Source organism: Pan paniscus, chromosome 11 (assembly GCF_029289425.2).
Source record: "Pan paniscus chromosome 11, NHGRI_mPanPan1-v2.0_pri, whole genome shotgun sequence".
Classification (NCBI taxonomy): Eukaryota; Metazoa; Chordata; class Mammalia; order Primates; family Hominidae; genus Pan; species Pan paniscus.
The window spans coordinates 57,490,414-57,506,255 of NC_073260.2; the positions used below are offsets into that span (position 1 = coordinate 57,490,414).

General features: G+C 37.8%; 1 protein-coding gene across 2 annotated transcripts in view; it reads right to left on the minus strand.

The window, feature by feature from the left end:
* Positions 1 to 15,842, minus strand: part of LOC117978675 (uncharacterized) — a 69,084-nt gene that overhangs the window by 29,326 nt on the left and 23,916 nt on the right. The window contains exon 2 of one of the 2 annotated variants that reach the window (XM_055091853.3): positions 3,394 to 3,643. The exons of the other annotated variant lie outside the window; for it this stretch is intronic. Coding sequence (XP_054947828.1) covers positions 3,394 to 3,643 — 250 coding nt within the window. The remainder of the gene's footprint in view (positions 1 to 3,393; positions 3,644 to 15,842) is intronic. 2 annotated transcript variants of the gene reach the window in all.

Genomic DNA, 15,842 nt, shown 5'->3' on the forward strand with positions numbered 1-15,842 from the left:
ATGAAAGTTGGAGGGCATGTCATTTTTTTATCTGTAGCTTGAACACTGCGATGATCCACCTCATTGCCATAATATTTTTATAATTTAATTTTCTCATTAACTCTCATTCACCTTGAAAAATATTTGCCATGTTGCACAAGAATAACCAAAAGATATTCCTCAGAGAAGGCACACACATAAATCAGTAAGTTTGGAGCTCATGTCTGTTATGTAGTTTTGGAATTATTCCAAAGACTTACATAGTTTGCTATGTTTTGCTGTAACAAGAACTTAGATTGTACTCCCTCCAGCCCTCAAGAATGCGGTGTCTGCCGGGCACGGTGGCTTCTGCCTGTAATCCCAGCACTTTGGGTGGCCGAGGATGGAGGATCATGAGGTCAGGAGTTTGAGAGCAGGCAGTTTGAGACCATCCTGGCCAACATGGTAGACCCCGTCTCTACTGAAAATACAAAATTAGCCGGGTGTGGTGGCGTGCGCCTGTAATCCCAGCTACTCAGGAGGCTGAGGCAGCAGAATCACTTGAACCCAGGAGGCAGAGGTTGCAGTGAGCTGAGATCACACCACTGCACTCCAGCCTGGGTGACAGAGCAAGACACCGTCTCGGTGGGGGAAAAAGAATGCAATGTCAGAGCTCATCAGACCCATCATATGTGAGTTACTGACCTCAACCACTGGATTTCAAAATACATATAAACATAAGAGCTCGATGAACACTTTGAGAACTTCAGTAAGTCTCAGCCACTTCTCCAAAAATGGAGAGCATATTCTGTGACAGGGCTGCCCTGCCAGTCACTTCTTGGAAGGCTGAACTCATGCAGCAACAGCGCCCCACCCTGTCAGCCGCTGAGCTATGAAGCCTCGCCTGCATCACTGGCACCACCCACTGGTGTCAAGGGACCCTAGGTGTCTTTGAGGATCTCCATGGTGTCAGACACCATCTCTCCAGAGAATTCACTTGAAAAAAAGGTGCACCTCAAACTTTCATTCGATTTGCCTTTCCACAGAGGTCAGCTTCTATCTCTACTTCAGGAACTAGACTTTAATATTTGGAACTCACTCCCTCTGTGGTTAATGTGTCTCATCTTTTGAGTGTATTCCCTGTAGACTTGTTCTCATTATTCTTCTCTTTTTCGAGCATTGCGAACTTAAGAAAACAAATTCTCCTTGCATGGCAATAACCATGTGATTTGTGAAATCATACTTTGAGCATCTTATTTTAGCCATACAAAATAGCGTGGCTCAGAAATTCAATGTGATCGTTTCTCTGGTCAGTGACATATCCCCATGAAGTGAAGCAGCAAGGAAGTAAGGGAACAGGGGTTTTAGTTAAGGGGTAAAATGGGTAATCTTCTTGGAAATTACAAGCAACTGAAGAGCTCATTCCAAAATATGCAGAAATCTCTGAAATCATACATACTTTTTATGTTAGCAAAACTTAAGTGCAAGGAGTCATAATTTAGGTTTATTTAAAGAATGTCTCCAGTCTTGAAATAGCCTGGGTGATAAAATAATAATACAATCTTTACTTTTATCTACTTGTTTCTCTTTAATTTTAGCACATTTAATATGATGTAAAGTAAAATATAACAGTTCTTCAATACATATTTTTCAGAACTAAATAACATTTAAGGGAGATATCCTGATAGTCTTCAAAATATTTTCACCTTAGATTACATATAATTATTTTTTGGTATCAATTTCTAATTTAAAGCTATTTTCCCACTTAGGATCCTAGTTTTTATTTAAATTTTATTTAATTTTTATCTCCTCTTTTTTCATCTATTGTTTTACAGATCGCTTACAATAATTTTCCCTCAGTGCATAGAAAGGAGTGAGCTTGACAACCACCCACCCCCTTGAAAATCAATAGAAGTTGTCTTTTATAATAAAGCTCTCCCTTATTTACTGGAGAAGTGAAGCTAAGTATACAGATGCATCAGCCTGAGTCAGAAAGAGAAGCAGCTATTGCTCAGCAGGAAGCCAGGATAGTGGGATTTCCAACTTCCTCTAGGTCGTTTTGTGAAAGGTGGTATCATTTTATGTTAAGACAAATTCCCAGAAATGTTACCACCCTACACACACACACACACACACACACACACACACACACACACACACACGGAGGCAAGGAGGAGGCTACTGTGCCTGGGCACTTGCCTAGGCATTGCCTGAAAATTACAGATAATTGTCACTAACCAATCTAATTGCAACTGTTAAAAGAAATAACCCTCAATTCAGAGTTATTTCCTATTCAAATGCAATACAATTTTTGTTTCTAATATATTAGGTTGCACAGAAACACTAAGATTGTACTTAAATATGGACTGAGGACCATTTTAAATATTACAGTAAAGTAGTGATCACAATTTCATCTGGTTATATTAAAAGTGTTCTGGAATGGTATTGGGAATTGATTTTTTTTTTTTGAGATGGGGCTCTCACTATGTTGTCCAGGGTGGTCTCTATCTTCTGGGATCAAGTGATCCTTCTGCCTCAGTTTCCCATGTAGCTGGTACTACTGGTGCATGCCACTGTGTCTGTCACATTTTTTAAAATCGTAAACTGATTCTAAATTATAAATAAATCAAGAGGAAAGGCAGAGGACTTACTATGGTGCTATCTTGACAACATCAAAGTAACTAATCCCCAAAACTTTATTCAAAAATCACAAGTTGTTTCCATCTTAGACCCAATTTCTGTACCAAATAAAGCCTATTATACTCCATAGTGAAAAGTACAGATAATGAAAAGTACAGAGCCCAATGATGCTTAAATGATGCTATGTAATCTAATAGCTTTGATGAGTCAGTTTCCAAGATATATAATTATATTCAAAGAGTTCTGTCTGGTTCTGTTGATACTACAATCAAATTCTTCCTTCGCTGCAGACAACACCTTGTACTTAAGCAGAAGCTGAGTCATGCCCCCCACTATACGCCTCTAACAACAGATATGCAAAAGTCTTAGAGCTAAATGTCTGAGTGGTCCTGTTTTATAACAGATCAATAGTTCCTGAAATTAGTATTTGCCTTCCAGGCTAAAATATTTTTTCTACAGTGTTCCAAATATTCTTGCATTTCTTAAAGTCATTGTCATAAATAGCAATGATGCTTTGATAATCCTGATAACAAACTACTTCCAAACTGCAGCAACAGAAGGAAAATGGTAGGATATACAGAAAATCTTTTGAGAAATCCAGAGAGGACTGATATTAGACATAAAAGCAATAACCTGTGGCTTTTCAAGAAGAGAAGCACATTTCTTCCCAATTAAAACTAGGAATTCTCGACAGATATAGTTCACTTTCAAGTGACTAGAATTGTCGCATTCCTTATAATATCAAATGAAATATTCTTTGTTTCCTGTGTTCACCGGCTCCTTGGTCACACTTACTATTTGAGCAGAACAGTCCATCATACATCGAGAAGGCACAGTCACAAGCAATCCCTCTGCGTTTCTCTCACATCTCCCTCGGAGGTGACACACGTGGCCATAGCTATGCAGTGTCCAGCATGCCCTGGCTCCACTCTTGGAGTCACTGTGGCTCTTTCTTTCAGATCCGGGATCGTCCCTTTCAACTGCAGAAAATGAATGCATTCCAGAAAGCCTGGGTCTGCTGGCCATTTCACCTGCAAGGGAAGCACTGCAAATACAAACACATTCCTTTGTGTTTTATTCAAGATTTCATCACCCTGTCAAACTGAGGCCTTATGGAGAATAGCAGAAACTGTGATCACTCAAAAGGTCTCAAGAACAAATATAATTTTGGAAACATACATTTAATGAAATGTTAAGTAATGGCAAATTACTTCATTTATTTATTTACTATATATATTCATATTTTACTTGACACATAATAATTGTACATATTTATGGGGTACAGTGGGATATTTCAGTAGATGTATACAATGTATAATGATCAAATCAGGGTAATTAGCATGTCCATCACCTCAAACCTTTATCATTTCTTTGTGTTGGTAACATGAAAAATCCTCTCTCCCAGCTATCTGAAAAAAAAGACAATACACGGTTGTTTACTGTGGTTACCCTATAGTGCTGTACAACACTAGAACTTATTCCACCAACTAACTCTAATGTTGCGGAAGACAATACTGACCACATTTGTGAAATATTATCCTGATATGAATGATAATTATAGGTGAGGTTTTATGCTAACATAGCTGCCAAGAACTCCATAAATGAATGCCCACAATTGTAAGTGAGAAAACAAGATTATTCAATTTGCTCTGTGTGTGTGTGTGTGTGTGTGTGTGTGTGTGTGTGTGTGTGTGTGTGTGTTTCTATTCTCAGGCAGGGAGTTGGTTTTAGTTCTTTTTTTAAGAGGCCCAAACTCATGCTACTGTAAGAATTAACTGCAAGTTAATTATTGCAAGTTGAAGTTATTTATAAGACTATGGTATGTATATGCAGACACACAATTCTGAATTCACTGTGTAATATTAGTACTCAAAATCATATATATTGTACAGGAGAACAAGCTGTCTGATAATTCATGAGTTATCTCAGTCTCTAATTGGACAGTACAATTATTTACTTTACAACAGATTAGAAATCACAAACAGAGAGCTTTTTTTTAAAACTAAATGCAAGCAGAGTAAAAATAAATGTAGAGTAGAAAGAAATGAAGCAAAATATAGGTCTTCCTTTGGGAAAAAAGTCAAGACACAAAAGCAGTTGAAGAGGTGTCTTTCATTTCCTAGAGTGATACACATATTTAGTAGTTCGGTAGTTAATTTTTGTTTAACAGCCATATTGAGGCTTTATTGGCATATAATGAACACACATGCTTAAAGTGCAGGACTTGTTAAATTTTTACATATGTATACAACCATGAAACTATCATCACAATTAAAATAAGGAATATATCCATCACCCCAGCAAAATATTCTCCTCCCTCTTGATAACCCCTCCCCCATAACCTCCCTGCTTCCCTCAAATCCCTGGCAACCACAGATCTGATCTCTCTCATGATTAGTTTCTATTTTCCAGAATGTCATATAAATGGAACCACACAGTATTTACTTTTCTTTATCTGGCTTTTTTCTTTCAACAGAATTATTTTGGAATTCATTAATGTGTGATATGTATCAATAGTTCATTCCTTTTTATTGCTGAGTAGTATCTTGTTGTGTGAATATAGCTCAATTTGTGTGTTCATTCATTTGAAGATGGGCATTTGAATTGTGTCCAGTTTTCATCTGTTATAAATAAGCTACTATGACCATTTATGCACAGATGGTCATATGAAAATATCCTTTCATTTCTCTTGGGTAAATACCTAGACAAGAATAGCTATGTCATATGGTAGGTATCTGTTTAACATTTAAGAAACTGCCAAACTGTTTTGCAGAATGTTTGTCTTTATGCCAAATTGCTTTGGTTGATTTTATTATGGTAAACTAAACTTGAATTACTGGTATAAGTCAATTTTTTGAAACCTTGTTAAGATTTTTTTGCATCTGTGGTCATGAAGGACTGTATTTTTATTTTTTTAAAATGTCTGTCTAGGCTGGGCACGGTGGCTCACGCCCATAATCCCAGCACTTTGGGAGGTCAACGTGGGCGGATCACGAGGTTAGGAGGTCAAGACCAGCCTGGCCAACATGATGAAACCCTGTCTCTACTAAAAATACAAAAAATTAGCCGGGCATGGTGGTGGGCACCTGTAATCCCACCTACTCGGGAGGCTGAGGCAGGAGAATCACTTGAACCCGGGAGGCGGAGCTTGCAGTGAGCCAAGATTGCATCACTGCACTCCAGCCTGGGTGACAGAGCGAGACTCCGTCTCAAAAAAGAAAAAAAAATGTCTGTCTGAATGTGGTGTCAGAATAATGCTGGACTTATAGAATGAGTTCAAAAGTATTCTCTCCTCTTCAATCTTCTGAATGAGTTTATGTTTATTTGTTATTTCTTCCTTAAATGTTTGCTAGAAAACTCCAGCGAAGCCATCTGGGCCTGGAATTTTTTTTGTGGGAAGGTTTTTAACTATAAACTCAATCTAATTAATAGACTATTCATGTCATCTATTTCTTCTTGAGTCAGTGTTAGTAGTTTACATCTTTCAAGGAATTTGTCTTTTCTTCTAAGCTGTCAAACATACTGGCATACAGCTTTGCATTGTAATCTCTTATTATGCCTTTTAATATATGTAATGTATGTAGTGAGATCACCTCTCTCATTACTGATATTGGTAAATTTTGTCTTTTTTTCTCTCATTGATGGCAGCAGCTGCTGCCATCATGCAGGCTACAGCAGGGAGGTATGGCTGGTACAGCATGCATACTCCATGAAGCTGGTGGGAGCCACACCCCTTCTGAGTTGGGGTATGAGTTCCCTGGTGCAGCTGCAGACCCAGGCCTCCTGCTCTACGGAGCAGGCTGTAGCCCACCCCAAACTGCAGCTGTGGATCCAAGCTTCCCTGTGCTCTTGGAGGGGGCTGGGAACCGACAGGATCTGCCCTCCTGGGTGCAGCTGCAGCCACCCAACCCACTGCTGCAGACCTGGGCTTCCGGATCCATGGAGCAGGCAGGAGACGGGGACAAGCAGAAGCCCCGCCCCTTCTGAGTTGGCTGGGTGGGAGCTCCCTGGGTGCAACTGAGGCCACCGTCTCAGGCGCAGGACCCTGGCATCTTGGCAGCCTGCACCCGCCACCCCCCGCTGGCTCCGGGATGTCTGCTCTCACTGCCTGGCCTCTCTCCTCTTCTGTCACCAGCTTTAATCTCCCAACAGGGTTGGTTGAGCCCTGGGGCCTTGAATGGCAGGGGGAGGGAGAGTCCTGGGCAGAAGCGGATGGGTCCCCAGTAAAGCCCCACCTTCAAGCCAGGGAGGGCCTGAAGGCTGGGAGCCGGACTGCCAATCCTGTGGACAGGACTGGGGATCTGTCCCTCCTCTGGGCCGCCAATGGCTGCTCATGGGCCAATTGGCAGGTACTTCCTCCCCTCTGAGGTCCATAAAAGCCCAGGACTCTACCAGAGAGGGCAGAGGACAGAGAGACGATGGGATGACCAGCTGCAGAGACGAACTCTCCCCTCTACTGAGAGCTTCAGAGACCTACAGAGACCTCCAAATGACCAGCCTGCGGAGAGCGGCCACGCTCGCCAGGGCCTCCTCTCTGCTGAAAGCTGAACACTCCACTGGACGACCTGCCTGCAGAGAGGAGCTACCCACTGTGGGTCTTCTCTGAGCTGTTCTAACACTAAATAAAACTCCTCTTAATCTTCTTCGCCCTTCCTTTGTCTGCGTACCTCATTCTTCCTGGATGCAGGACAAGAACTCAGGCAAAGATGCCACTGTCCACAGAGGTTTCTGGGCAAGAAAATCGACACCCCAAAGATCCTGTAACATCATGATTGGCTGTCTCCACATTTACATCATACAATTCAATTACAAACCACTGCAAAGCAGCACTTATTGATGAAGAGCTGGCTCGTGAGCTGTAAGTGGACGTGCCATCAGTGGTGGCAGGTTGTAGCTTATTAACTTGAAATGATACTTTTTTTACATTCCTCTCTGCCCTCACGTGGTGCTAATAATTGTCATAAAAGGGAGTATATGACTCCACAATGACCTCAAAAGGCCTATTCCCCATCTCAAAGGAAAATATCACTATCCTGGTGCTAGAAATTGTAGATATGAGAGTTGCTCAAGTTCATTTATAGTGAAGAGAAGTTAGTAGTGTATTTATAGAAGCCTAACACTATGAAATGCATATATTTATTAAATACTACAGAAGGAGCCAATGGCAGTGATCCAGAAAATATATCCTTTTCAGTTGAGATAGAAGAGCAAAAGAAATCTCTATTCCTATTGCAGAGAAAAAATAGTAAAGATATTTGCTCATAACAACATAACTAAACTGTTTGTGGCTTAATAAATAAAAATATAGTTATTTAAAGGTGGTTCAAGGTTTCGTATATAATCTTACATTATCCAAATGTGAATTTGCACAGTAACGAATTAAAAATAAAACAAAGCAATATTACTTGTCAATTCAATCAAATAACTTTGTAATTTAGCAGAAAATAAATTGCACCAGTTTGGTTTAAAGCCCTAACTACACATCTATAGTTTCCTTAAATTAATTAAAAGAAGTCATGTGATTTTCACAGAATATCACATGCATGTTATCCATTTTAATTTCTCTTAAAAATGGGTTAGTTGCCATTATCAAACTTTAGACAAGAAATCAAACAGATAAAGTAACAATGAAAGCAACTTAGACATTAGCTGAAGGGTTTATTCCTAATTGCTGAGTACCCATGCTTTATCCACGAAGGGTGATTTACCATTTCTATAAACTGATAGTGAGTTATTCAAAATGGAAATTAAGAATACAATCCCGGCTGGACGCAGCGGCTCACACCTGTAATCCCAGCACTTTGGGAGGCCGAGGTGGGCAGATCACCTGAGGTCAGGAGTTAGAGTGACCAGCCTGACCAACATGGTGAAACCCTGTCTCTACTAAAAAATACAAAAAAAATTAGCCGGGCATGATGGCGGGTGCCTGTAATCCCAGCTACTCGGGAGCCTGAAGCAAGAGAATCGCTTGAACCTGGGAGGCAGAAAAAAAAAAAAAGAATGCAATCCAATTACAATAGCAACAAAAAACTTATAAAATACTTAGGTGTAAATTTAACCAAGGAGGTGAAAGAACTGTATACTGAAAACTATAAAACACTGATGAAACAAAATGGAAGAAAACACAAATAAATGGAAAGATATTTTATGTCCACAAAGTAGAACAATTAATAGTTTAGTTTTTATTTTTAATTTTTATGAAAACATAATAGTTGTACATATTTATAGAGTACCTGTGATATTTTGATACAAGCATACAGTGTGTAATGATCAGATATGGGTAACTGGGATATTCATTACCTCAAACATTTATTGTTTCCTTGTGTTGAGAAAGTTGTGAAATACAAAATAAATTACTGTTAACTATAGTTGCCCTATTGTGGTACTAAACACTAGATCTTACTCCTTCTATCTATCTAACTGTATTTTTATATCCATTAACCAACCCCTTTTCATGCCCTCCTCCCACTACCCTTCCCAGTTTTTGCTAAACACCATTCTGTTCACTACCTCCCATTTTTTTAGCCCACACATATGAGTAAGAGCATGATATTTGTCTTTCTGTACCTGGCTTATTTCACTCAACTTAATGTCCTCCAATTCCATCTATGTTGCTACAAATGACAAAATTTCATTCTTTCTTCTGGCTGAATAATATTCCATTGTGTATATATACCACATTTCCTTTACCCATTCATTCATCAATGGATACTTAGGTTGATTCCATATTTTGGCTATTGTGAATAGTGCTGCTGCAATAAACATGGGAATGCAGATATCTCTCTGATACACTGAGTTCTTATCTTTTGGCCATATACCAACTAGTGGGATTGCTGGATCATATGGTGGGTCTATGGTTAGTTTTATTGACAAATCTCCACACTGTTTTCCAGTGTGGAGATTTCCAGTAGCTGTACGAATTTACATTCCTACCAGCAGTGTATGAGCATTTCCCTTTCTCCACATCCTCCTTATCATTTGTCATTTTCTGTCTTTTTGATAATAGCCACTTTAACTGGGGTGCAAGGATATCTCATTGTGATTTTGATTTGCATTTCTGTGATCATCAATCATATTGAGCATTTTTTCATTTATGTGTTGGCCATTTGATTTTCTTCTTTTGAGAAATATGTCTATTCAGATCTTTTGCCCATTTCAAAATCAGATTATTTGTTGTTGTTGTTGTTGTTGTTGTTTTTGCTATTGAGTTGTTTGAGCATCATGGTGTATTCTGATTATTAATCCCTTATCAGATGAATACTTTGCAAATATTTTCTCCCATTCTGTAGGTTGTCTCTTCACGTTGTTGATTTTTTCCTTTCCTGTGCAGAAGCTTTTTCACTCGATGTAATCCCATTTGTCAATTTTTGCTGTGGTTTCCTGTGCTTTTGAGGTCTTACTCAATAAATCTTTGCTCGGACCAATGTCCTGAAGGATTTTACCTAAGTTTTGTTCTAGTAGGTTCACAGTTTTGAGGCTTACATTTAACTCTGTAATCCATTTTAAGTTGATTTTTGTATATGGTGAGAGATCAGGGTCAAGTTCCACTCTTCTGCATATGGTTACTCAGTTTTCCCAGCACCATTTATTAAAGATACTGTTCTTTCCCCACTGTATGTTCTTAGGACCTTTGATGAAAATCAGTTGGCTATAAATACATGGATTTGTTTCTGTGTTCTCTATTTTGTTTCTTTGGTGTATATGTCTGTTTTTATGCCATAAACATGCTTTTTATTTTTTATCACTGCAGCTTTGTAGTATATTTTGAAGTCAGATAGTGTGATGTCTCCAGCTTTGTTCTTTTTGTTCAGGGTTGCTTTGTATATTCAGGCTTTTTTGTGATTTCACATGAATTTTAGGCTTGCTTTTTCTATATCTATGAAGAATGTCACTTGATAGGAATTGTCTTGAGTCTATAGTTAACATTGGGTAGTATGGACATTTTAACAATATTAATTTTTCTAATTCATGAATATGAGTTTTTTTATTTTTTGTGTCCTCTTCAATTTCTTTTATCAGTGTTTTACAGTTTTTATTGTACAGATCTTTTACCTCTTTGGTTAAATTTTTTCCTAGGCATTTTATATTTTTGTAGCTACAGTGAATGGGATTGCTTCCTTGATTTTCAGATTGTTCACTATTGGCATATAGAAACGCTACTGGTTTTTGTATGTTGATTTTGTATTCTGCCACTTTGCTGAAATAGTTAACCAGTTGTAACAGCTTTTTGGTGAAGTCTTTATAGCTTATCCTAAATATAAGATCATGTCATTTGCAAACAGTGACAATTTGACTTCCTCTTTTCCAATGCCCTTTATTTCTTTTTTAATAGCTCTGTCTAGGACTCTTTCACCACTTTTCAATAAAAGAAAACGATGTGATTGACCACTTTTCAATAAAAGTGGTGAAAGTAAATATCCTTGTCTTGTTCTAGATCTTAGAGGAAGGATCTTAGGGGAAAGTGAATATCTTTGTCTTGTTCTATGTTAGAGAAAAGGCTTTCAACTTTTCCCTATTCAGTACGATGTTAACTGTGGGTTTATCATATACGAACGTTAATGTTTTAAGGTATGTTCCTTCTATACCTAATTTGTTGAGAGGGTTTTTTTTTAATCACAAAGAGGAGTTGAATTTTATCAAACACTACTTCTGTGTCTATTGAGATAATCACAAGGTTTTGTTCTTTTTTCTCTTGATGTGATTGATGTATGTGATGTATCACATTTATTGATATTTGTAGGTTGAAGCATCCTTGCATCCCTGGGGGAAAATACCACCTGATCATGGTGTATAATCTTTTTTCTGTGCTGTTGGATTTTGTTTTCTAGGGTTTTTTTTTAAAAGAGTTTTGCATTTATGCTCATTAAAAATATTAGCCTATAGTTTTCTTTTGTTGTGTCCTTGTCTGGTTTTGGTATCAGGGTAATGCTGGCCTTAAAAAAGATTTGGAAGCATTCTCTCCCCTTTGATTTTTCAAAATAGTTTGAGAATAATTGGCATTAGCTTATCTTTAAAAGTTAGGTAGGATTCATCTGTAAAGCCATATGGTCCTAGACTTTTCTTTGTTAGACTTTTTATTACTGATTCAATCACATTATTCATTATTGTTCTATTCAGGTTTCCTGTTTCTTCATGGTTCAATCTTGGTAGGTTATATGTGTCCAAGAATATATCTATTTTATAAGTTTTCAATTTGTTGATGTAAGTTGTTCATAATGGTCTGTAATGATCTTTTGTATTTCTGTTTTATCAGTTATAATGTCTCCTTTTTATCTCTGATTCTATTCCATTGAGTTTTTCTTTTCATTAGTCTACCTAACGATTTGTTGATTTTGTCTACCTTTTCAAAGCAATATTTTCATTTGGTTGATCTTTCATATTTTTAGTCTCAATTTTATTTATTTTTGTTGTGATCTTTAGTATTTCTTCTTCCTGTAATTTTGGGTTTGATTTATTCTTGCTTTTCTAGTTTCATGAGGTGCATCATTATATCTGAAATCTTTCTACCTTTTTATATAGGCATTTATTTCTATAAACTACCCCTCTTAGTACTGCTACTGCTTTTGACATATAACGTAAATTTTGGTATGTTGTGTTTCTATTTTTATTTGTTTTAAGAAATTCTTAAATTTTATTTTTAATTTCGTTATTTACCCATTGGTTGTTCAGGAGCATGTTGTATTGGTGCATTTTCCAAAGTTCCTCTTGTTACTGATTTCTAGTTTTATTCCATTGTGGTCAAAAAAGATACTTGATGTGATTTTAATTTTTAAAAATGTGTTGAGACTTGTTTTGTGGCCTAACACATGGTCTATGCTGAAGAATGCTCCATGTGCTCATGAGAAGAATATATACACATTCTCCAGCTGTTGAATGACATTTTCTGTAAAAGTTAGGTTTATTTGCTCTAGAGTGTAGTTTAAGTCCAATGTTCCTTTGCTGATTTTCTCTTTGGATGATCTGTTCGGTGCTGAAAGTAGGGTGTTGAAGTCTCCTATTATTGAAATGCAGTCTGTCTCTCCCTTTAGATCTAATATTTGCTCTGGTGTTGGGTGGGTATATACTCGTAATTGTTATACCTTCTTGCTGTATTGATGCTTTTATCATTATATAATAACCTCCTTTGTCTCTTTTTAGGATTTCTAATGTGAAGTCTATTTTATCTGATAAAACTACAACTACTCCTGCTTTCTTTTGCTTTCCATTTGCATGGAATATCTTCATGTGTCCTTACGGGTGAGGTGAGTCTTTTGTAGGCAGCATATAGCTGGGTCTTTAAAAAAAATCTCATTTAGCCACTATGTATCTTTTAACTGCAGAATTAAAACCATTTACATTCTAGGTTATTATTGACACATATGAACTTACTCTTGCCATTGTTAAAGTGTTTTCTAGTTGCTTTGTAGAGCCTTTGGTCCCTTCTTCCTCTCTTGCTTTCTTCTCTTGTGGCTTCATGGCTCTCTGTAGTAGTATGTTTTGATTCTTTTCCTTTTATCTTTTGTGTATCCATTACAGGTTTTGCTTTGTGACTACCCTGTGGCTTACATAAAACATGTTATACTTATAACAGGTTAATTTATGCTGATAACAGTTAATTTTGATTGCATACACAAACTTTTCACTCTAACTTCCTTTTCTCCCATGTTTGATGTTTTTGATGTCACACTTTACATCTTTTTATAGTAACAAAAATAACATAAGTAATAATTTCATATAAAATAATATAAATAAAAATAATAGGCCTCCTCAGCCACTCAGGCCTTTGCTGCTCCTCCAGAGAGGGACTTGCAAACATTTAAAGAATTTGCATGCCATAGACAAGGCCAGGAAGAACTGTGACCGGATACAAAAGCCCTTCCCAGGCCTTACTGGGCATCCTTACCTGGTGCCCACAAACAGGGAGTACTTAGAACATATTTTCTGGTGCCTCTGATGACAGGCACTGCTTTGGACTGGAGTGGAAAGTAGGGCACCAACCATTCCTGGGGCCTTCACTTTATAGCCAGATGCAGTCCTCCCCCCAACCAGGGGTCTTAAGAAACTTTTTGGAGACTCATCGGGCCAACCAGACCCATGCAACAAGGTACCCTTCTCAGGCCTTCATACCTGGCCCCATCTGAGCAGCCCCCAAGGCCTTCCTGACCACTGGCTCCCATCCAGGCTCTCCCCAGTTCCATGGTCCATTCAGATTTGTCCTGGCCTCCAGAGAGGGGTTTAGATACAATTTTGCAGGGTGCCTCCTATGACCAATCCCCACTCAGTCCACCAGGTGGAAGGGATGCCCTCCCTGGCCTCCATGACTAGTTAGGGAATGTCTCAGTTAGCGAATTTGGAAAGAGAAACGTTTTCGGGAGTGCTGTATGCATCTGTGCCCCACACAAAACTGTGGCCATGTCAGACACACTTCCTGGAAGCTCCCTGTCCAGCTTTGACTGATCTCTGTAGGAAATACAGACATTCCCATAGGGGAAGTGAGAAACTCTTGGAGCCATTAGTTGTATTTTTGTTTTCATGTAGTTCAAAGAATTATTTTAATTTCTGTTGAGATTTCTTCTTGACCCTTATGTTATTTAGACGTGTATTTCTGAATATCCAAGTATTTTGAGATTGTCCAGCTATCATTCTATTACTGGTTTGTATAATAGGTTCCAGTGTTTTCGGAGAGCAGGTATGGCATGGTTTTTATACTTTGAAATGTGTTAAGGTGGGCTTTATGGCCCAGAATGTGGCCTATCTTGGTGAATGCTCCATGTGAGAGTGAAAAGAATATGTATTCTGCTGTCATTACACTAAGTAGGCTATAGATGTGAATTACTTCCAGTTCTTTGATGATGCTGTTTAGTTCTACCATATTTTATTGATTTTCTATCTATTGGATCTCTCCATTTCTGGTAGAGGGTGTTGATGTTTACAACTATGATTGTGAATTCTTTTATTTATCCTTGCAGTTCTATCAGTTTTTTGCCTCACGTATTTTAACACTCTTGTTAGGTGCACACACATTAAGAATTGTTATATTTTCTCAGATAATTCACTTTTTGTTATCAAGCAGTGCCTATATTCATCCAGAATTATCTTTTCTCTCCGAAGTCTACTCTGTCTGAAAACTAATATAGCTCTTTCAGCTTTATTTTAATTATTGCTAACCTTTTATATCTTTTTCCATTTCCTACTTCAAATCTATATGTCTTTGCATTTAAAGTGAGTTTCTTGTAAACAATGTATAGTTGGGTCTTTTTTGTGGGGGATCAACTCAGAGGAACTCAGTCTTTAATTGGTGTGTGTAGACCATTGACATTAAAGGTGATTACAGATGCAGTTAGATTGGTATTTATCATGTCTGTTATTATTCCCTATTTGTTGTCCTGTTTTTTTCTTCCTATTTTTGCCTTCCACTCTTTTCCTGCCTTTTGTGGTTTTAATTGAGCATTTTATATGGTTCCATTTTCTCTCCCATTTAAGCATGTAAATTCTTCCTTTCTTTTTACGGTCAAAAAACCTTTCTATTGGTTGCCCTAGATTTTGCAATGTACATTTACCATTAGTACAAGTCTACTTTCAAGTAATACTATATTGCTTTATGAGTAGTGCAAGTATTTTATAATAACAAAATATTTCTAACTCTTCCCTCCTATAGTTTATATCATTGCTATTATTCGTTTCACTTATCAATAAATTATAAACATCTAATAACTATTGCTATCATTATTTTGAACAAATTATTTATTAGCTGCTATATCAATTGAAAATAAGAAAATGCAAAGTTTTTACTTCACATTCATATATTCATTTTTTATATTCTTCCTTTATGTAGATCCAAATGTCTTACTTTTCTCTTAAGAACTTCTTTTAACTTATTCCAACATTTCTTGCATGCAGGTCTACCAGCAACAAATTGCCTCAATTTTTGTTTTCTACAAAAGTCTCTTCCAGGCACGGTAGCTCACAGCTGCAATCCCAGCACTTTGGGAGGCCAAGGCAGGTGGATCACTTGAGGTCAGCAGTTCAAGACCGGCCTGGCCAACATGGTGAAAACCCACCTCTACTAAAAATACAAAAATTAGCTGGGCATGGTGGTGTGTGCCTGTAGTCCCAGCTACTCGGCAGGCTGAGGCAGAAGAATCACTTGAACCTGGGAGGCGGAGGTTGCAGTGAGCCAAGATCACGCCATTGCACTCTGCATCCCAGCCTGGGTGACAGAGTGAGACTTCATGTCAGAAAGAAAAAAAAAAAGTATTTATTTC